The sequence below is a fragment of the Peromyscus leucopus genome, chromosome 7, assembly GCF_004664715.2.
Source record: "Peromyscus leucopus breed LL Stock chromosome 7, UCI_PerLeu_2.1, whole genome shotgun sequence".
In the NCBI taxonomy this organism is placed as follows: domain Eukaryota; kingdom Metazoa; phylum Chordata; class Mammalia; order Rodentia; family Cricetidae; genus Peromyscus; species Peromyscus leucopus.
This window is the reverse complement of record NC_051069.1, coordinates 110,580,678-110,603,844: the sequence shown is the minus strand read 5'-3', so window position 1 is coordinate 110,603,844 and position 23,167 is coordinate 110,580,678. Positions and strand designations below refer to the sequence as shown.

The window sequence follows — 23,167 nt, the reverse complement described above, 5'->3', positions numbered from 1 at the left end:
CTATGGATTTGTTCCAGATTAAGATACATCAGGTTTGACCAACCAAGACCACCTGAAAGGTCTCCGATGACACCATGGCCCAGATGATCCAACATCCAGAATCGTTTCAAGGCAACTGGCTCAGATGATACAGCCTCACGGACTACTCCATGATCCTAAAATTTTCTTTGTGTCCCCATAAGATACAGCGCCCTCCTCCAGCAGGAAGTAGTAAGAGAAGCTACGCCCAAATTCCCAAATATACCAAGCTGATTTTGGAGATGTGTAAAAGTTAAAACCTTCCTTTTAAAAAAAAGAAAGGGGAAGTGCTGTGGGACGGTCTGTATGTCAAATTGCTCTGATTGGTCAATAAATAAAACACTGGTTGGCCAGTGGCCAGGCAAGAAGTAGGTGGGACAAGGAGAGAGGAGAATGCTGGGAAGCGGAAGGCTGAGGAGAGAGACACTGCAGCCGCCGCCATGACCAGCAGCATATGAAGACGCCGGTAAGCCACCAGCCACGTGGCAAGGTATAGATTTATAGAAATGGACTAATTTAAGCAATAAGAACAGTTAGCAAGAAGCCTGCCACGGCCATACAGTTTGTAAGCAATATAAGTCTCTGTGTTTACTTGTTTGGGTCTGAGCGGCTGTGGAACTGGCGGGTGACAAAGATTTGTACTGACTGTGGGCAAGGCAGGAAAACTCTAGCTACATGGAGCCAAAGACCTCCCCCCAGCACAGCCAAGTGCAGACCATCCCAGACACCTGCACTCAGGCCCGTGGTCCAATCACCCTCTCTATGTGGACCTGCTGGGTAAAGCCACTAGGAACCTGAAAATGGGCTTCCACACCCTGGGCCCAGGGCTGATCTTCCAAAGCTATGAATGATGTGCAAGCCACACATCTCTGTCCCTGTGACTCAGAAGATGGAACGCAATTACTGCTCCCTCTGAGGGCCCACATGTGGACTAAATGAATCAAACTATGTAATTAGGCCTGCTGAACCCTTCCCATGAGTGTTGGGGGGGTCACCGCTGCAGCCTTCCCATGAGTGTTGGGGGGTCACCGCTGAACGCTTCCCATGAGCGTTGGGGGGTCACCGCTGAACCCTTCCCATGAGTGTTGGGGGGTCACCGCTGAACCCTTCCCATGAGTGTTGGGGGGTCACCGCTGGGGGTCACCGCTGGATCCTTCCCATGAGTGTTGGGGGGTCACCGCTGGACCCTTCCCATGAGTGTTGGGGGGTCACCGCTGGACCCTTCCCATGAGTGTTGGGGGGTCACTGTTGAACTCTTCCCATGAGTGTTGGGGGGTCACCGCTGAACCCTTCCCATGAGTGTTGGGGGGTCACCGCTGAACCCTTCCCATGAGTGTTGGGGGGTCACTGCTGCACCCCTCCCGTGAGTGCTGGGGTCACTGCTGTTCTCTCCTATTGTGGTTTGATAGGTACCTGTGTTTGAACACTTGGACCTAGCAATTGGCACTGCTTCAGAAAGTTGGGGGACCTTTAGGGACCTTGATGGAGGACAGGGTCACTGGGGTGGATGGGCCTTAAGGTTTGGTAGCTGACCCCCCCCCACTTCCTGTGCTCTCTCAACTTCTGACTGTGGGTGCAGTGTGAGCAGCGGCCCCAGGCCCCCGCTGCCGTAGTCTCTCCACCGTGATGGACTCCTCCTCAGACCCTGAGGTGACAAGCCCTTCCTCCTTCAAGTTGCTTCCTGCAAGGAGAAAGGTAACACATGCCCCCACTTTCCAGACGACCCCTTATTTTTCTGGGGTCTGAAACCAGTCCCTCGGGTCTGGGCACACTGTAAGATCAGGATACCCAAGGCCGAAGCATAGAAGGAATTTTTTTTAATGCTAAAACCTCAAGTGTGGGCTGGGAAGAGGCCGCCTGGTAGGGTCCAGCAGAGGTTCTGTCCAGACACGAGAGGGGGATGGGCTGGGGTGTTTGGGGAAGTGAGCGGAGAAGGCCATGGCCAATGGCTGGCAGGAGGATGAGTACTGGAGACCAAAACAGAGACACAATCCTTGGAGAAGGATGGAGGTATCTTAGTGGCTGGGTCTTTGGGTTTTTTTCTTAATTCTTATTATGTTTTATTTATTTTGTGTTATACGTGGGCACGAGTGTGTGTAAGTGTGTAAGTCCTGTGTGTATATACATATGTAAGCCCTGTGTGCGTATATGTGTGTTTGAGTCCTGTGACAGAGCATGTGTGTGTGCGTGTATATGTATGAGTCCAGTGACAGTGTCTGTGAAAGACCTGTGAGCATGAGTGTGTCCAGTGACAGCGTGTCTGTGAAAGACCTGTGAGCATGAGTGTGTCCAGTGACAGTGTGTGTATTTAGTAAAAGTCAGTTCTGGATCTGATTTGGGGGTCATTTCTAAAGCTGTGCTAAGCCTTGGTTCCTGACCACTGTCCCTTCTGACCCCTCCACCCTTTTCCACCGACCACTGACTCATCACTGCTCAGACTGGGGCTGGCAGAGAGTCCTGAATGTGGAGATCCTGTGCCATTTTCCTCAGGCTTAGTTAAATAACTGTCGTGACAAAACACTGGCTGGGGTGAGAGGAACACATGAGCTGGCTTCCAGAGTCAGATTAAAGCCACATGTCACCACCGTCACTTGTCACTGTGACTGTGGGACTCTGCTGTTTCCCAGAGTCAGACCCCAGCAGGGAACATGGTATGGGCCTGGGCCTGGGAAAGGCCCAGCCACAGAACCACCAGGCGCACAGGGACCCTCTCCTGTCCAGATCTGTGGGGCTCAGGAGGCTGAGCTGTCCCTTCCTGCGGGCCGAGTCCCAGGCTGTCTGTCTCCAAGGCCACCAGCTGGCCAGGCTCCAGTGCTCATCCCCTCGGGGGCTTGTGATTTTCTCTCCACATCAACAACTCCAAGGCAGGAAAGGGCTTTCACCCCTGTAATTTCTGGCTCAGCCAATTTAAAGGAAGTAAAGCTAAGGAATGAAGCTGAACATTCACTTGGTGTTCCCTGTGTGCCTTGGACTGTTTGAGGGACTTACGTTAACTCACTGATCCTTGTGCCAGAGTTATGAGCCAGAAACTAGTGCAGTTACTTATCCATTGCCCCATTTTACAGGGGAGGAGAGTGAGGCCCACACAGGCATCAAGGGCAGCACCAGGCACAAACCCAGGCTGCCTGGCAGAATTGCTGTTATATCCCAGCAAGCTCTTCCAGATTGAACTCGTGGAGATTATGTTGGGTTTCAGGAATGGACCAGCTCTGAATGGAGATTTAACTGTTTGGGACTGGCCAGCTCATCTGCAAAGGGAGACGTAAATGAGACCAGATGTGTATGGTAACCCCTGGGCACCAAGGCAAAATCACTGACGGAAAATAAAAATGTTTTGAGCTACACATTCATTCAAAACAAAAGCTGCTGTTTCTTGTCTGTGTTGTTCCTTAATTTCTATAAGCAGAAAACTAACAATATCAAATTAGAAATGCCAGGATCTGACTCCTTCCTTTCTGGGCATATTTGAGAAGCAACTTCAGAAGCAGTTTCTAATTATCTATAGTATTCAAAACAAACAAAGACAGAAGAACCAGGCAGGTTCTACACTTCCTGATTGTTCCAGAACCAGCTCAGCATTCAGGACTGGAGCCCAGAAAGTGAAAAACATCTGGCCAAGGTGGTGAGATGCCTGTGCCCGACAACAGCCTCTGACTGCCCACATGCCCTGCACCAGGCTCTCTCCATGCCCTACCATGCATACACTGGATAGTGACCTTGTTACCAGAAACATCCAGACCACAGGATCGAAGGACTGTATTCAAAATCAGCTGACTAGTATGTGGCTGGCAGGATTTAGTTGTTTCCCAAGATAATACACTTCTCCCCCACCACAGAATGATGGGGAGGCTTCAGGTCCTGAAAAGCAGGGGTGAGTTTATAGAGGGCCAAACATGGGAAAGCCACCTCTGTGGGTGTCTTCAAACAGCTGCCCTGTCCCTTCACACCGCCCCTTCCCTAGGCATCCCCAGGCTTCACACGCACACATCTGAGATTTCACCCAGCCCTACCCCAGGCCTCATGAAGTCCCAACTTCACACAGCTGCTTCCCTAACCTTCATGCAACCCTGTAACTTCACACACTTCCTGCTACTTCACAGCCCCTTCTCCAAGCGTCACACGGACACTTCCCATGACTTCTTCACATGGCCCTCTTCCCTAGCCTTTGTAGAACCGAATCAGCTACAGAGCACTGGAGATAGCTGACAGCACCATGGAACCAAGAGGCTCCTGGGTGAATCTGAAGAATCACCAACACTGACCTCAGCAGCCAAGAGAGTCACCTCAGAAATCAAGGAATGCACCCGTGTTCATCTCGCCCTGAATGTTCCCAATTGCCCAATCTGGTCTGATCTTGGAGGGGTTGGGCCTGGTTACCGTGTGAATGGAAGGCCTAAGTCACCCAGATGGAGTCCAGGGGCCTTTGAGTAAGCCAGTCATAGTCTAGTGAACTTTCATCCTCAAGCACTCAGAAATGAAAACCAGAGGAAATGGCCAGGAAACAAGGAGTGTGGGGGTGCTGGGCGTTGCTCTCAAGAGCAAGAGGGCTGGGAACTGTTGTGACCCCGTGTCCTTCTAACCCAGAGCCATCCAACCAGAACTGAAGCAAATCACACCTGCAATTTAGTGTTCTCATAACTGGGTGTGGTGGCTTACAGCTATGACCCCAGCACTGAGAGGCCGAGACAGGAGGATTGCTGTGTATTTGAGGCCAGCCTGGGCTACAGAATGAGACGGTCTCAAAAGTAACAAGCCCAGCAGCTTCTACCCAAGACAGCAGCAATATGTATCTTTTTCAAAAGCCTGGGGAAGTATGGCTCCCTGCTACCAGTGGTCTCCCAGAAGTTCCCAGTACAACAATGTTGTGTGCAGCATGAACTAACTAATGCATGCATTCTGCCTTTGATCAGCTAAGAACTGAGCTTCCGTGGCCATTGGGCCAGTGAGCAACTCTGTGGGTAAAGGCACCTGCCACCAAGCCTGAGGACCTGAGTTCAATTCTCAGGACCCACATGGTAGAAGAGAACCAACGCTCACAACTTGTTTTCTGACCTACACACACACACACACACACACACACACACACACAGTCACCCACAAAATAAATAAATGTATATTTTTATATTTTATGTGCATGAATGTTTTGTCTGCATCATGTATGTATGTGTACCGTGTGCATACCTAGTGCCTATGGAGGCCAGAAGAAGGCGTTGGATCTCCTGGGACTGGAGTTACAGATGTTTGTGAACTGCCAAGTGACTACTGAAAATTAAACACAGGTCCTCTGAAGAGCAGCCAGCACTCTTTATTTATTTGGTTTTTCGAGACAGGGTTTCTCTGTGTAGTTTTGGTGCCTGTGTTGGATCTTACTCTGTAGACCAGGCTAACCTTGAACTCACAGAGATCCTCCTGGCTCTGCCTCCCGAGTGCTGGGATTAAAGGCATGCGCCACCACTGTCCAGTGAGCCAGTACTCTTAACTACTGAGCCATCTCTCTAGTGCCTAACATTTCTTTTTTTGAAAGAACTGAACTTCCTGGGACCAAATGATTCTAGGGAACCTTGATCCCAGAACCATGCTCCAAGACAAACCTGACCATGAAATCTTTCTCTAGACTCCATGCTGTTTGACAGTTCCCTCTCTGGGCTGGGCCACCTGCCTCACCTAGCACACAGGCTCAAAGCAAGCTGCCAAATCCCAACTCTACCATGTCCTTGCTGTGTGACCTTGGGCCTCAAAAGTCTTCATCCATCCAATGAGATTATGGCAGTATGCTGTGGAATATTATTTTAACTAAGCAAAGATGTGTTACATTTGTTTACGCTGCATTTGTTTAACCATGTAAGGATGTGTGTTTATGTAAAGATGGTTGCATCCGTTTCACCTTGCCTGCCTAAGGCACCTGATTGGTCTAATAAAGCAGCTGAATGGCCAATAGTTGGGCAGGAGAAGGATAGGCAGGGCTGCAGGGCAGAGAGAGTAAACAGGAAGAGAGGAGGAGGAGGAGAGAATGAGGGACACTCCCGGGCAGAGGCTTCTCTGTGTCTGCCTGACTGGGGCTGCCTGGCTTCCTGCCCCAGCATGTCCCTCCCTCTCTCCTCCATCTCTCATTCTTCCTTGAGCCTAGGTTTTCCCTATTTATCTCTCTGCCTGTCAGCCCCACCTGTCCTCTCCCTGCCTGTCAGCCCCACCTGTCCTCTCTCTGCTTGGCCACTGCCTGTCCAGCTCTTTATTAGACCAGTCTGGTGCCTTAGACAGGCAGGTGAAACAGATGCAACCATCTTTTCATAATATAACAAATGCAGCAGAAATAAAAGTAACACATCTTTGTAGCAGGAATCTTAGAGAGTCTTATTAATAAAATGAAACCTGAGCCAGGTATTGGGGTGCACACTGGAAGATCAGAGAGACAGAACAAGCCACAGCCAACCTCACCTTGCTAGTTCCTCAGCTGGTCCTGTTTCCTCAGACTGGATGCCTCTCAGCTGCTCGAAAGCCTGAATGCTTAACCAGCCAAATGCTTCTAGTTTCTGGTCTTCACGCCTTATATATCTTTCCTTTCTACCATCACTCCCTGGGATTAAAGGCTTGCTTTCTGGGATTAAAGGCGTGAGTCACCATGCTTGGCTGTATCCTTGAACACATGGATTTCTGCCTCTGGAATGCTAGGATTAAAGGTGTGAGTGCAACCATTTTCTAGCCTCTGTATCTAGTGGCTGTTCTGTCTCTGACCCCAGATAAGTTTATTAGGGTGCACAATATTTTGGGGAACACAGCACTGTCCCCAGGGAAAAGAGCCATCAAAAATAAGAAAAACAAAAGGAAGCTAGAGGGTGGCTCAGTTGGTAAACTGCTTGCCTTGGAAGTATGAGGGATTGCAATGGTGCCAGCTGTAACGAGGCAGAGACAGGACAGTCACTGCAGCATCCTGGCCAGCTGGTCTAGCTGGACCAGTGCGCTGCAGGTTCACTGAGAAATCCTTTCTCAAAACATAAGGCAGTGATTGAAGGAGTCTGACCACGACTGTGACTTTGCAGCAACGTTTCTGGGAACACCTCCATGGCAGCAGCCCTGGGACCTTCACTGACGGAGTGTGAGCCCTCTGCCTGCTCACGAGAGGACGGTGTCTGCTGGATGCCAGGCTCTAGTCTTAGCCTGATTGTACAGCAGGGCTTGGGGACCCACTGGCCCTGGGAGCCCCCTCCTCACAGACTCAGCTGCAGCATCGTTTTCCCAGCTCACAAGAGCACCACTGTGGTGACACCACAAACTAGTTGGAATGTTGGAGAACCGTCATTTGTTAGAAATTTCCTCTGTCTGCAACACTTTTTGTTCTCAAATGCCAGGAATTGGGGCCGGGGTGGAGCAGAATGAAAATTGTGACTGAAAAAGTAATGGCATGTTGCTCTCTGGCTGCTGCTTCCAAATATTTCTACTTTCTGGCTGCTTAGAGGCCCAGACACAGCAACAAAGGGGGCCAGACTGTCTTCCAGTCACACATCTCTCCTCTTCTGAAGACACTCGTGATAAGAGGAGATAACCCACACTCCCTGGCTCTAAAGTCCACCCCAGCCTCCAGCAGCTCAAGGACTTCTACAGGACTGGACAAAGAAAAGTTTGTGACCAGACCTGTGGGTCCGTTCTGGCCTGCAGATGTGTTTTGTTTGGCCTGAAGTGTTTAAAATAAATCTGGGCTGATGTTGAAAATCCCATAAAAACATTCATATTTGCAGCTTCCCTGGACAAGGCGTAGGGTGGAGGTGGGATAGAGATAGACACCCAGAGCCTACATCCTCACAGCTAGAGTGAAACATGTCCCCCCTGACCATGACAGGGTGGCTAGCCCCAGTACTCATATAGCGCGCACGCGCACACGCACACGCACACGCACACACAAAAAAAAAAAAAAAAAAAAAAAAAAAAAAAAAAAAAAACACACACACACACACAACACACACACACACACACAACACACACACACAACCATTATCTCCCAACACTACCTTGTCTGGGACATCTCTCCTCTTTTTCTGGGCCCACTCCCTTGCTGATGCCAGCAGCCTGGTCCACCGGCCACGCAGTGCAGAGTTATCGGTGCAAGGCTGCCCCGTCCAGTACAAGACCACTGGCCTGAACCCCACATCTGAGTTCGGTGACACCAGTGGTTGTGTTCCTGGGAACACTGGCCACATTCGAAGAGCTCATTCGCCATTGTGAGCGGCAGCTACTGTGTTAGACCCAAAGAAGCCAGGATTGTCATAATCTCAGAGGGTCCTGCCAGGCCCCTCTGGGGACTGGAATATAAGAACTCAGGAGACTGAGGTCAGAGGGAGAGCCCAGGGCCAGCCTGGGTCTCAAAAGGAAAAACAAGAGAGACAGAGGTCGAGAGGAGAGAAGAGGAGAGGGGAAGGGAGGAGAGGAGGAGAGAGGGGAGAATTTTTGCACAGGCCTCTGCACTTGCGCCGCACTGTGCTGGAATCAAACACATTAGGCTGCTGCCTTTCAGAAATTCGCCATCTAACTAGGAAGAAAGCCACAGTTAAGAGAGCACAGGAAGCCTCAAGGCAGCCATTTGCTTCTTATTCAAGGCTGGGTCAGTGGCCATGGTCTCTACCTGCACCTGCCAGTACCAGAGATCCACAGGAGGCACGGACACCAGACATCATGGCATGACGCAACAGTGTCACCAAAGAGTTAGGAAAACTAACACAGCTGCAAACAGTTGTTTACTTGGTTGATCCTGGAGTTGAGCAAGAAGCTGGGCCAGGATAAAGGACAACACCTCAAAACACACCTCTAGGGGACGTGAAGAACCCGGATGAGCCCAGTCAGAACAATCAAAAGCAACATTTGCACAATCTGGTAGTCACCACCAGCAGAAAACCAAGGAGAGGATTAAATTAGAGAAATGTATCATTCAAGCTCATGGTTTATGTCTGACTATAAAGGAGGGAAATGCTTCTGGGACAAGGTCTGAGGTGTTGACACAGGAAACGGTGTATCTAATGGTGGGAGGAGTTGGCACTGGTGCCTGGGAACTCACCTTGGATCCCTGTAACTTGGCTGATACTCAGACTTGGTGAGCCTCTATCTATTGCTCTCTAAAATGGGCCCAATAGCCGGGTGGTGGTGGTGCACACCTTTAATCTCAGCACTCGGGAGGCAGAGGCAGGCAGATCTTTGTGAGTTCAAGCCAGCCTGGACTACAGAGCGAGATCCAGGAAAGCGCAAAGCTACACAGAGAAACCCTGTCTGAAAAAACCAAAAAAAAAATTAAAAATAAAATGGGCCCAATAAGATAATGAATAAGAAATCTTGAAATCTCAGCATTTTAGTAGAATTATAACATTACATTGTAGTGATGTAATACAATAAAGTCCTGCATGTCTGTCTGTCCTGCCACGACCAATGTGGTGCCCAGTGCCCAGTAGAAGCTTGTTGTGTTTGTTTGTGGTGTTTGTTTCTTTGTTTCACTGTTTGTTTGAGACAGGGTCTCACTATGTAACCCAGGCTGGCCTTGAACTTGGAACAATAATTCTGCCTTAACCTCTATGCTAATATTATGTCAACTTTACACAAGCTTAAGAAGTCATTTGGGAAGAGAGAACCTCAGTGGAGAAAATGCCCCCTGTGGTGGTCTGAGTAAAACGACTCCCATAGGTTCACAGATTTGAACGCTCACCAAGGAGTAGAACTCTTTGATAGGATTAGAAGGATTAGGAGGTGCGGCCTTGTTGGAGGAGGTGTCACTGGGGTGGGCCCAGTCTCTGTCTCTCTGCCCGAGGACCAGGATGTAGAACTCTCAGCTACTTCTCCAGCACCTGCTGCTGCCTCCTCGCCCCCCATGATGTCAATGGACTACCCTGAAACTGTGACCAGCCCAATTATGCTTATTTCGGATCGACATGCTTTAATCCCAGCACTCAGGAGGCAGAGGCAGGGATCTTGGAGTTCAAGGCCAGCCTGGACTACAGAGCAAGTTGCAGGAAGGCCCAAAGATACAAAGAGAAACCCTGTCTTGAAAAACAAAACAAAAAAGAGTTGCCATGGTCTTGGTGTCTCTTCACAGCAATAGGACGATGACCAAGATCACGCCCCGCCAGATTGGTCTGTGGGCAAGACTGGGGTGCTTTTCACAGTGATGATGGGGAGGGCCAAGCCCATTGTGGGTGCTCCCACCCCTGGGCCAGGGGTCCTAAGTGCTAAAAGAAAGCAAGCTGGGCAAGCCATGAGGTGCAAGCCAATAAACAGCATTCCCCATGGCCTCTGCTTCAGTTCCTGCCTCCAGGTTCTGCCCTGTTTAAGTTCCTGCCCTGACTTCCCTCAGCAGTGGACTGTGACATGGAACTGTAAGCTGAAATAAATCCTTTTCTCCTCAAGTTGTTCACAGTCATAGTGTCTCACCACAGTGATAGAAATCCTGACTGAGACAACCTCTCAAAAGCTGGGGTTTTTGACTGCCATCAGGACAGATGTATTTATTTATCATGTAATTTCTTATGACTTAGGAGTAGAGGCCATTATAAGGACCCTTTCAGGCAAAGTGGCTTTTGATTCTCCCAATGACTAGATCCCACTGACGTGTGTGGGAGCCCACAAAGGTTCCTAGTGAGCTTGCTTTACCCAGCAGAGCTGCGCTAGAGGATTGCTTGACCACGTGCGTGGTTATCAGGTGTTTGGAAGGGTCTGCACTTGGATGTGCAGTGTGCTTTGGTCTAGCAAGGGGAGGTCTTTTGCTATACCCCTTGGCATTCCTTTAAAAAGTCCTTTAGAAGAGACAGAAGAGGCCAGTGGATAAGGATCCAGGCCCTCCCGAGCTGTCTTGTGTTTCTCTCTGTTTCTCTCCCATCCTTTTATCTAAATATTTCTCACCTCTCCCTCCTCAAGAGAACCCTGGGGTAAAGGTGGGAGCGGGTCTCCCACACATATGTAACATAGAAACAGCCTCTAAAGCTTCCTAATACCAGAGATTATTTGGTCTACCTCATAAAGCCATGGGTGGGGACTTTTTAAACAGAGAAATTAAAGATGCAGGGTTACAAAGGTAACTGCTGACAATCAAATGGGCTGATTAAATTGTGATGATAAAAATAAACTTGTGTCCATTTTCCCTATGAACACACTAAGCACATCAAGCCAGTGGGCTTTCAAAGTTTGTAATGAGCAGACAGTACTTCACAGTATGTTCCCACTCTCCTGATTTGAGCAGACAGTACTTCACAGTATGTTCCCACTCTCCTGATTTGAGCAGACAGTACTTTACAGTATGTTTCCACTCTCCTGATTTGAGCAGACAGTACTTTACAGTATTTCTCCTGATTACAGACTATTCACAGTATGTTCCACTCTCTGTACGAGCAGACAGTACTTCACAGTATGTTCCCACTCTCCTGATTTGAGCAGACAGTACTTCACAGTATGTTCCCACTCTCCTGATAGAAAATGTTAGTGATTTCTCTTAGTGATCAAGCCATAGGTGGCCACATTCATTATCAAAGAAATGCTAGATTTAGCTAGAAGTCTGTAAAAAACAAAGTGGTTAACAGGTTTCAACCAAGCTTAGGACTCCTTGAATTCTATGCCTGGGCCCCAGGTCAAGAATCTTTGAACTAAGTTGTGGTGATATTGTGTCTCCCAATATATTGTGCACCCTAATAAACTTATGTAGGGTCAGAGAACAGAACAGCCACTAGACAGACTTAGAGGTCAGAAAATGGTGGCACTCACACCTTTAATCCTAGCATTCTGGAGGCAGAGATCCATCTTGATCACTTTGAGTTCAAAGCCACACTGGAAACAGCCAGGCATGGTGACACACACCTTTAATCCCAGGAAGTGATGGCAGGAAGCAGAAAGGTATATAAGGCATGAAAACCAGAAACTAGAGTGCTGTGGGACGGTCTGTATGTCAAATTGCTCTGATTGGTCAATAAATAAAACACTGATTGGCCAGTGGCCAGGCAGGAAGTAGGTGGGACAAGGAGAGAGGAGAATTGTGGGAAACAGAAGGCTGAGGCGGAGAGACACTGCAGCCGCCGCCATGACCAGCAGCATGTGAAGACGCCGGTAAGCCACCAGCCACGTGGCAAGGTATAGATTTATGGAAATGGATTAATTTAAGATAAAAGAACAGTTAGCAAGAAGCCTGCCACGGCCATACAGTTTGTGAGCAATATAAGTCTATGTGTTTACTTGGTTGGGTCTGAGCGGCTGTGGGACTGGCGGTGACAAAGATTTGTCCTGACTGTGGGCAAGGCAGGAAAACTCTAGCTACACTAGAGCTTGTGGTGGTATTCTAATTGGACTGAAATGTGATTTTGATTGTATGTTAATAAATAAAGTTGCCTGGGGGTCAGAGCTATTAGAGCCATAGACAGAGTGTGGCGGTGGTGGCACATGCCTTTAATCCCATAGATCTCTGTGTGTTCAGGGATACAGCCAGCATTGGAGACATATGCCTTTAAGACCTGGAGGGCTGTACAGACAGTGACGAGGCAGTCATGTGTTTGGATTTACAACCAATGAGAAGGCAGAATGACTATGAAACGACTTAAACACAGGGAAACAGCTCTCTTTAGGGAAGCTGGGACACTGCAGGAGGAAGGGTGAGATTTTAGCTCTGAGCTCTGACCTCTTGGCTTTCTCTTGTACATTGTTTCTGTGTTTCTTATTTATTAAGACGGTTGGTTACATCTACAAGAGCTGGTTAAGCTTTTAGGCTTTTAGCAGCAGTTCAGCTGAGATCCATTCAGATGAGGACTCAGAGGCTTCCAGTCTGAGGAAACAGGATCAGCTGAGGAACTGACGAGGTGAGGTAGCTGTGACTGGTTCTGTTTCTCTGACCTTTCAGCGTTCACCCCAGCACCTGGCTCTGGGTTTGTTTTCATTAATAAGACTTTTGAGATTCGTGCCGCACTGTGCCTTCCTCTGTTGCTTTGAGTTCATCTATAGTTTACCACTGTGGGGAACGACTGCAGGACTGGTATCAAAGCAGCTGTCTCAACTCCGATCCCCTCCTTCCTGGGATCTTAAATCGTAGGATTCCCAATGCTTACTCGGCTTGGTGCCCTGACAGACCCGTGACAAGGCAGGTCTCAGAGGCCAAACCCAGGCCTCCTTTGCTGTCTTCAATACAACTTCTCTGCCCCATTGACTGGGTGTGGCCGTGTGGTCACACTCATGCAGAGGAGATTCCCTCTCCTTACAGCACAGTGTACACAACCCTACCTGCAGACACTGTGATCTGCGGGGAACTGAGGCTAGGGGTTACATGTCCACAGACTGACACCAGGTGCTAGGCAGAGTTGAATCCAGAACTCACCTTCTGAGCCCTTCATGCTTTAAAACCAAGGAAGATATCAGTGAAAGTCTAAACTGTCACCCTGGACCACTGCCACGAAGGACATGCATATGATGGAGGAGCTCCTAGGCAGGGCGTCACTGCACTTAGCCAGTCATACCTGGGGAGAGGGGTGATTTTAACTGGTATTTCTGAAAGAAAGGACACAATAGCATCTTTGTAGTTGCAGGAGGATCTGGGGAGAAATCGGGGTGGCTGACCATCAGGGCCAATTGGACCAATGCCTGCAGGAAGTCTGCTGTGCAGAGGCCAAAGGACGCTCCTGTGGTATCCACGAAGAAGCCCTGTGGTGGCCAGAGCCTGAGCAAGGTCCAGGTCCCCAGGAAGCACACACTGAACCTTTGTGTGGAGAACAGAGCTATTCTGTCCTGGAAGAAGAGTGTGTCCCACCTCCCCTCCCCCAGCATAGGCTGGGTACCCACATGGCCCCTGCACAGCATCCCAGCCTCTGACTCTCAGACTCTGCTCCCACTGGTCCCAGAATTCAAGAAGACCCATCCACAGCCTCACTCAGCCTTTGCAGCCCATCTTACACCTCTGCTTCAGAATAGCCTGCTGTGAGGCAGGCAGCCCGCCCCCTCCCTGCTCTCCAGGGAACTGCTGCCCAGAGACTCCAAAGAGACCCAGAAACAGGTGAGATTCCACACACGGAGGAATCGCTTATCATTAAAGAAGAGAAAGATGATTTAAAAAAGAGAGAGAGATTTTCAAAGCACAGCTGAACCCCATAAAGCTTCACCTTCATTATCAAGTTGACTGGATTTGGAATCCCCAAGAGACACATCTCTGCGGTGTCTGTGAGAGATTTTTCAGAAAGGTTTAATGGGAAGACCCGCCTGAATGTGGGGAGCACCATCCCATGGCCTGGGGCTCAGGACTGACTACAGAGAAGAAAGCAAGCTGGGCGCCCGTTCACCTCTGCTTCCTGACTGTGGATGGCATGCGATGTGACCAGCTGCCGCCATGCCTGCCGCCTGCCCTGCCCTGACGGACTGCACCTTCAAACTGTGGGTAGACCCCTCCCTCCTCAACTTGCTCGTTAGGTGTGTCCTGTCCCAGCGGTGCGAAGAACTGCAGCAGGTCTCCAAAGGGAAATGGTCGATAATCAAGTCGGAGGAGAAGCAGCAACAAGCTTTAGAAGAGCGCTGTCAGAATTGTGCCTCAATTCTTCATTCATAAAAAAAAAAAAATTTTAAATCAACTGCACTTTGAATCCTACAAGGAGAGCCCAGACAGACAGACAGAAGGAGAAACCCAGAAACTGTACAGACCAGGAGACAGCAGGCCTGAGGCCATGCCCTGCTCCGCACAGACCATCACAGACACAGCTCCTTCCTGATAAGGCCTGCCACAGAGCACACCTCTTATGAGCTTCTTAGAAACCCCGCCCCTTGCTCTTGACCACACACACACACACACACACACACACACACACCCCGAGCCTCCATAGCCTTCTCCTCTCCTTCTGACTTCGAGAAGTTTTCCTATAAGCCCAGGCTGGAGTCCTTCCTTTCCTTTGGAGAAAGGATGAAGGGAGCTGTGGATTCCGTATGTTTTAAATTCTCACCCTCTGATATTGCCAAACACTTCACAGAGGCTTCCTGAGCCACTACAGATGTGCCACCAAGCATCTTTAAGTACCAAGTCAACTTTTTATTCCTTGACGGAAACTTGTGTCTCCTTCAGCCCAGAGCGTGAGAATTCACCTCACAGCATGGTGGGACAGAGCCTAGGCTGGAGCTGGACGGAGTTGGGCTTCTCTTGTTGACATTGCCTCCTTAGCCCGAGCACAAAGCTCAACCTGTACCTGGATGAACACATGAACGTGACCACCAGCCTCCAACTGTCCTGCCAGTGGGAAGCAACACTCTCCTACCAAGGGGCCGCACCTCGGAGGAAAGCCAACTCAGAGCAGCGTGTACCGAAGCCCAGAACCTCCACTCATGGCACACCCCCAGGCTGCCAGGGACATCGCCTGCTCCCAGGCCATCTCACAGGGAAAGGGCTATCCACAGAGCTAGCCTAAGGCATCCCCATGCCCCCCTCTCCGTTACAATCACAGACTCATCTCTTTTTCCTCCTCCTCCTCCCAGACCTTCCACAGTTGTTAGCCAGTTCTTGGCTGATGGCATTTCTGGAAAAACCACTACCCATCTTGGCTCCTAAGCACAAAGCCACAAACCTGCTTCCCCAGCCAAGATGGGGATTTGAATTCTCTGGATGGTACTGGAAGAGATGTTAGCCCATTGCAAGCAAACACCTTCCAAAGCCAAACAAACACTGCCCACAAGTCAACAGCATGCGACATAGCCCTTCCAGCAGCCACTTAGGAGAAACCCAAGCCCATGGCCAGCAGCAGGGAAGTGGGCTGGGTTCTGCAGCAGCTGCAGGTGGGGTTCCCCCAGCCTCCAGCAGGGGTGGTTAGCTGGGCCTGCCTGGAGGCCAGGAGGTAGGCAGCCAGGTGACTGCACTGGCATCAGAACCCACAGGCAAGGCAGCACCAGGGACATGAATAACAGCATACTCAATTATTACCAGAATTGTTTCCATTCTGCTTTGTAAAAGACTAATTCAGAAGACTAACTGAGAAACATCATTTAGCCTTGTTCTGAAGGATAATGTATTTTACAGAACTTTGGCCATTGAGGTGGATGAGGGGATAAAGACACCACCATGCTGAGTTCAGTCCCAGAACCCACACAGTGGAAGGAGGAACAGACTCCTAAAAGTGGTCCACGACCAGAGACCACTAACAACCCTCAGAGTACATGGCTGTGGCTCATACTTTTTGGATGGCAGGCTTGCTCCTAAACCAGGAATGCAGTAAAATCTGAGTTCATACCCCACACCTCCAGCCATGCCTCTTTTCAGACTTAGAGTTCTGGAGAAGCCTGGAGAGAGGCCAAATAGGGGTCTCAGCATCTCAGAGCCCCCAGGCCACAGCACTCAGGCCTCCGTGATTGGCCCTCACATCTGCTCCCACACTGACCTACAAAGGACTCTCCTGAATTCCTGGCCCATGGGTCAGCTTCCCAAGAAGCATCTCTGGGGATCTCCCATCTGCCCCCCAAAACCTGGAGAGAAAGGGATCCCTCAGGAGTTCACAAGGTCCCCCACTCACTCCCCTTCCTGGGCTGCAGGTTTTCTGTCCGAAGCAAAGCTCACCAGCCTGCCCGGAGGGGTTACATCAGTACCTCGGCTAAAGCCACGTGGGCAGGCTTTCAAATTCTTGTTTTCCTCTCGGTGTCTGTGAGGTTGGAGAAGAATGCAGCCCACAGGACTGTATCAATAACTCCTCAGACCTGCCAGCACCCCACCCACGACTGCTCTACAGCCCCCTGTCTGGCAGGTAGGGAGGTGAGGCCATTCAGTCTCCGCAGTGAGACTAACTCAGAGGTGATGCAAGGCATTTTTAAAAACATTAAATCACCACTAAGCCATAGAACACTGTGGAATTCACACACCAATGAGAAGGAAGCGGATGACTTCAAAGGCTCTCCCCCATGAGGTCTGCCTTGGGTGCCCAGTGGAATCTTCTCTCCCGCCCTAAGGGCTGGTCAGCCAGCGTTTTGCTTAGATGGCTATTCAGCTACGATGTGAGGGGTCGGTCCTTCACGGATCCTTTATCACCACCCTCTTCCAAGGGCACCCCCAGTTCCGGGCAGAAATAAAAGTCAAGCGGCCCCATGAGAAAGCTTGAGGGTTAACTGTGGCCTGGGATACCGCGTGTGCAGGCCGTGCACGCCTTCGAGGCCGCCTGCCTCAGTGCCCACCGCCCCATCCCATGACTCCTACCATGTCCCCGTGGTGCTCCAGCAGGTTCCCCAGCTCAGCCTGCTGGCAGTCTCATCCCTGGAGCTCAGACTTCCCAGGCTGCGCTGGGCTCGGGTCCACACTTTTCCCGCCGCCACATCGCGGCGGGGAGCGGGGGAGGACGCACAGTAGGCTGCTCCGCGCGTGGGTCTGCGGGGTCCTGCTGCCGCGAGGCGCCTCCAACCGCTGGGGACTTTTCAGAGTTTGCAAAGCCTAAGGCGCGGCCCAGCCTCCCCAGTCCCCAGAAAGCGCGGGAGGGGGAGGCCCCTTTCACAATAAAAGCCCTGCCCACGTCTGGCCAGCGGCAGCCGCCTGGGGCGAGGGCCCCGGTGCTGGGAAGGAAAGGGTCCCCTGCCCGCCCCGTGCCGGGTTCAGCGCCAGGGCTGGACATAGAGGAGCCCAATCGCGCCTCTAAGGTGTGCGGGTGCAACCCACGGGGCGGGGGCGGCCGAGGATTCCCCACGTTGCCTCTCTCCTCTGTGAAAACTCAGGTCTGTTATTGGACCTCTCCGGTTGCTTTGGGCACAGTGCCCAAGGGAGGCTTGGGAGGTAAATCCTTTAACCACTGAAGGTCATTAACAAGGAGCAGAACCTCACTCAAGGGACCAGAGTAAAGAATCAATGCTGGATACTGACCTGGCCGCTGATAGTCCCTCTGTGTCCCGGGGCCAGCTACAGCAGGGGTCAGATTGCCTGAAGTGGAGTTACAGGTGGTTCTGAGCTGTCGTGTGGGCGCTGGGAATCAAACCCAGGTCCTCTGCAAGAGCAGCCAATGTTCTTAAATGCTAGCCATCTCTCCAGCCCTGTCTCATTAACTTTAATTAACTTGATGTAATCTAGAATCAGCAGGAAGAAGTCTCTGCGAGGGGTTGTCTCGATCAGGTTGGCCTGAGAAGGGCCCTCCTAAGTGTACTGAGGTAGGAAGGCCCACCCTGAGGGAGCAGCCCTGTTTCACAGGCTGGAGTTGTGGACTGAGTAAAACGGAATCAGTTGAACACACACACACACACACACACACACACACACACGCACGCACGCACGCACACACGCATGCACGCACATGCATGCGCGCTTCCAATGCTCTGTTCTTGACTGTGGATGGCATGTGACCAGCTGCTTCAAGTTCCTGCTGACTCAGCTTCCTCGGCTTCCTCTGCTGATGAAATGTAACCCAGAAGTGTGAGCGAAATAAACCCCTTTCCTTGAAGCAGCTTTGTCAGGGTGTTTTAACATAGCAAAGAAAGGAAATGAAAACAAGTCATGTGACACTCTCATATGCTTTTAATTGAGTTTTGTTTAGTGTGTGTGTTTGTAAATGTGTGTGCATGTGGAGGCTGGAGGACAACCTGCTGGAGTCTGGTCTCTCCCTCCACCATGAGGGTCCCATGTGTGCAAGGTCGTCAGCTTGGCGGCAGTCATTCGCCTGCTGAGCCAGCTCATCACCCCAGTTGATATTTTTATATTTTATTCTAATATTCTTAATGGTGATCTCAAGTTAACTCGATTTCACACACAACTACTAATGAATAAGATCTGAAGAACCTGTGTTAACAAATGGAACAGGTGAGTCGAAGTGACTGCTCTTACAGAGGACCAGAGTAGTTTCCAAATCCCAGCACCCACATCCACTGGCTCCCAACGACTGCCGCTTCAGCAGATCTGACGCCCTCTTCTGGACTCTGCATGTCTCTCACCAGGCACGGGCACAGAACTTCCAGGTTGGCAGGCTGGGTTGGATCCATCCAGGCGGATGCCTGAAGCGAAAATACAAGAAATGCTTTTAACCAAAGCTTAGGAAGGAATGACGCCCTTGTGTGACCGACATTCCACGCAGACAATATCTGGCTTTGGTTTAGCTGCAGGTCCCCCAGCCCTGTTCTCAGAGGGTACAGACAGAACTCAGTTTGAGACAATGAGCATAAATGACCCCAGTCTAGACCCTTCAACAAGATCGAGCGCTTAGAGCGTCTATCTGCACAGCCAGACTGATTCCACCTCTCCATTGGGCATCTTAAGGGTACTAGCTGAATAAGCCCCACCCTCCTCCTGCTTCCTGCCAGGTGACAGCTCAGAGGGACTCTTGTCACCACAGTCCTTATATCCTCCTGCACATGGCTGCTATTTGTGGCAGCAAATGCAGCAGATGCTGCTGCAGCTTGGATTTTGAAAATGCCCCCAGGCTAAGGCTTGGTCCCAGGGTAGTGCTGTTGGGAGAGTAGGACCTTTAGATGACTTCTGTGTGGTTCTCTGATCACTGGGGTTATGTTCTCAAAGGTGATGTGGGACTGTAGTCCTTTTCTCTTTTCTATGGCCCCTGGTTTGTGAGCCTTACTTCTTACCAAGCCTTGCTGCCTCACTACATGTCCAAAGCCACTGATCATGGGCTGTAAACTCAAGAACCCCTTGTCTTTCTAAAACGATTGTCTCCAGTATTTTGTTATAGTAAGGGTCAGGGTTAACTGAGAAGGGATGAACCCTGAATGTGGGTGGCACCATCCCATGGGCTGGGATCCCAGGCTGAATAGAAAAGGGGGAAAGAAGCATCCATCTAGGCATGATAGCTCATGCTTGTATTCACAGCACTTTGGAGACTAAGACAGAAAGATTACTGCAAGCTCAAGGCCAGCCTGGATAATAGAGTCACAGGCCAGGCTAGGCTACCAAGTGAAACCCTGTCTCCCAAAGGGGGTGGGTGAGAAGGACATTAAATGGGTAAACCAAAACTAAGGATGTATGAAGAAGCCTTATGAAACCCCACCAGTTTCATATTGGGGGGTTCACACTGTGGAATTTGATTCAAGATTATTTAGACCAACAACATAAAGTTGATTCAATTGTAATTCAACAACCCCATAAATCTGCCAGTCTACTCCAAAACAGACTTGGAGATGAGAGAGAGGGAGGGAGGGAGGTAAGGGGGAGGGAGGGAGGGACGGAGAGAGGACCCTGAGGACAAAAACAACATCAGTTATTAAATTACTTTTGCTTCACAATGCCCCAGAGAATGATCAAAGAACAGGGTTTTTTGGGTTTTTTTTTTTTTTTTGATGATACACTTTTAAAATCACTAAAATATGTTTCCCACCTGGAGGCTGAGCTAAATGTGCCTCCTACAGCATGGGATTTTGCAGATAAATGGAGTGATGGAAAGAACACAGTCGAAGCACAGGTCCAAGTCAATCCCTGAAGTAAAGCAGAACTAGAGCCTATTCTCAGCCTTCGAGGTCAAGACATAGCTTCTACTTGGCCCATTTCTAAAGGTTTATTGTTTGGCACACATGCTGCTTGAATTTGTGTGTACCATGTGTATGCAGGAGCCCACAGTGGCCAAAAAAAGGTGTCAGATCCCCTGGAACTAGAATTATAGGGAGTTGTAAGCTGCCTGGTGTGGGTGCTGGGAGCCAAACTTGGGTCCTATGCAAGAGTGTGTGGTGGTTTAAATGAGAATGGTCCCCAAAGGCTCATGCATTTGAATGCTTGGTCCTGAGTTGGTAGAACTGTTTGGGAAGGATTATGGGATGTGGCCTTGTTGGAGGAGGTGTGAGTTTTGAGGCCATTTCTCTCTTCCTCCCCTTCCCTCTGCCTCACAAGAATGCGAGCTCCCGGCCACTGCTCTAGCATCATGCCTCTCTCCTACAACCATGCTCCCCACCATGATGGTCATGGACTCACCTCTGAAAGTAAGACCCCAATTAAATGCTTTCTTTTATAAGTTGCCTTGGGCATGGTGTCTCTTCATAGCAATATAAAAGTAACTAAGACAGTATCCAGTGCTCTTCACTGCTAAGCCATCCCTCCAGCCCCAAGGCCCTTTCCTTCAAGCGTATCATAGCAACCTAAGGGTATGTATGTGTGTGAATGTTTACAATTAGCCCTTTGAAGTATGCATCATCAAAATTGTTACAAAATATTATTCTTTCCTCTGAAATTTTTGTGGGACTCCCTGGGTTATATGATCATGGGGGCTAGGTTTCTGGGTGTCAAGTGGAAGCTGAGGTCCTGTAAAATAAAAGTTGTATGCTTCCAATACGGTGGCACAACATAAACTCTTCCATTCTAGGGAAGAATGGAGACAGTCAGGCCTTGTCATCAGAGCAAAGCAGGACTGAAACCCAGCAGGGCAAACTACAAATTCTGCAGTTCCCTGTGTCTAGCACTTAGGACTTGTGATAGAATCATCTAGGCTCCCAAGGGCTTTGACAGGCCTCCCCCTCTAGCTCGGCTGCCTGTGCACCCATAGCCTCTTGTGCCAACTCTGCTCCATGCTGGCATTTGTCTTTGATGGTGTCATGGTTCTGGGAGCTTTGTTGTAGCTTAGCCTCCATCTTTAGCTTTAGAGTGGCCTCACTGCAGATTCAGACACTGCCACACATCGTCTGGCCTCAGCGGTTTTCTGCAGTCTTGGTACTGCTTCCAGTTTCTTTTCTCCCACATTCTTGAATCTTTCATGCCTGTAAAACCATGTAGACAATAGTGCTAAGTTCTGCTGCCACCTAGGGCTGGAGCCTGGGACTCTTAGACCACACTTCAGTGCAGAAACACTTCGGTAAGCCTTGGTTTGGAGCAGGGTATTCAGTGGCATTTATGGTGTTTTCTCCTTTCTAACGAATGAGCATTTTCACTAGACTTCAGTGAGCAGGATCCTGCCTCAGGGTACCTTACTGCTGTCCCAGCAGTACCAGGCTCCTCTTCAATAGTGCCGATTTCCTTTTAACAATGACAGCCGCTCTCTTTAACAAATATAGCTACTTTCAAAGTTGCCTCATCTTTAACAAACACAACAGTTCCTTCACTAAACTGCATTTTTCAGCTTTCTGTCTCACTCTTTTCTGACTGCAGACCTGGATGAGAGAAGCATCCATGTCACACATCAGATGTTATCTTCTCTCACAATTTCTGTCACCAAGTTGGTCCTTTACTCCCAGAAGATTCTGTCAATTTACCACACAAATAGGCCTTAGCCCAGTTCCTGATGGAGTCCTTGTTCACGTTCTGGAAATATAATTAAATGGGACTGCACTATCCTCACTTCTCTCAGCATTAGCGCCTTCTAAATCCCACCAGAACCATCCTTAGCCTCTGCTTCCATGTTCTAGGCCTTTCTACCCCAAGCTTCCAAACTCTTCTACACCCCTCATGCAAACCATTCCAAAGACCTAAGAACCACACGGCCAGGTTATCACAGCAATAGCTCTACTTTTGGTACCAGTTTTATTACTTTTCTCACTATGCAGACAAAAGCAACTGTAAAAAGGGTTCATTGACTCCAGGTTTGAGGGCACAGTCCACAGTGTCCGGAAATGCTAACAGCAGGAGTACAAGGTGGTTGGTCTCATTGTACCTGTCAGGAATCAATGGGTCCTGGTGCTCAGCTATCTCCTGCTTAGTCCACACCCACACCCCAGTGAGCCTAATAAAGGAAGCTCACTCACAGATGACCCGGGTTTCCATCCTGACTCTAGACCCAGCAAACTGATGATCAAGATTAACCACCATCAAGTCAACAACCAAGTCTTAATAATCCAAATGCTTTCAGGAAAAGTCTTGTGAATTTGCATGTTATGAATTATACTGCTGAAATGGTTGTTTCCAGTCTGTTCAGTGTGACAGTGCCACTTTGGTACTTTATGAAACAGTATTTTGTCCAGGAATGTACTAACACTGAAATATCTCAAAATGAATTTATAAAGGTTCTGTCACAATAATTTCTCCAAAACACTGTATTTTAAAGCAAATGAAGTGATTCTCAACACTGTAGATACCTAAATGTAGAACAAGTATGAAGATACATGGCACTTTGGGGATTCAGAGCAAAGATGCATGAATACTTTTAAAAAAAACTTTTTATTGATTCTTTATGGATTTTACATCATGCACCCTTCATTTTCCCATCCCTCCATATCTGCCCTCCACCCTTGAAACCGCCCCCAGAGAAAACAAACAAAAATACCGAAAAATTAAAAAATGGGGGGAAAA

At 49.5% G+C, this 23,167-nt stretch overlaps 1 protein-coding gene across 1 annotated transcript in view; it reads right to left on the bottom strand.

The window, feature by feature from the left end:
• The window catches only part of Gask1a (golgi associated kinase 1A), a 38,384-nt gene extending 20,956 nt beyond the window's left edge, over nt 1-17,428 (bottom strand). The window contains 1 exon segment of the mRNA XM_028890431.2: nt 17,174-17,428. Coding sequence (XP_028746264.1) covers nt 17,174-17,176 — 3 coding nt within the window. The 5' untranslated portion in view covers nt 17,177-17,428.
• Nucleotides 17,429-23,167: the final 5,739 nt, after the last annotated feature.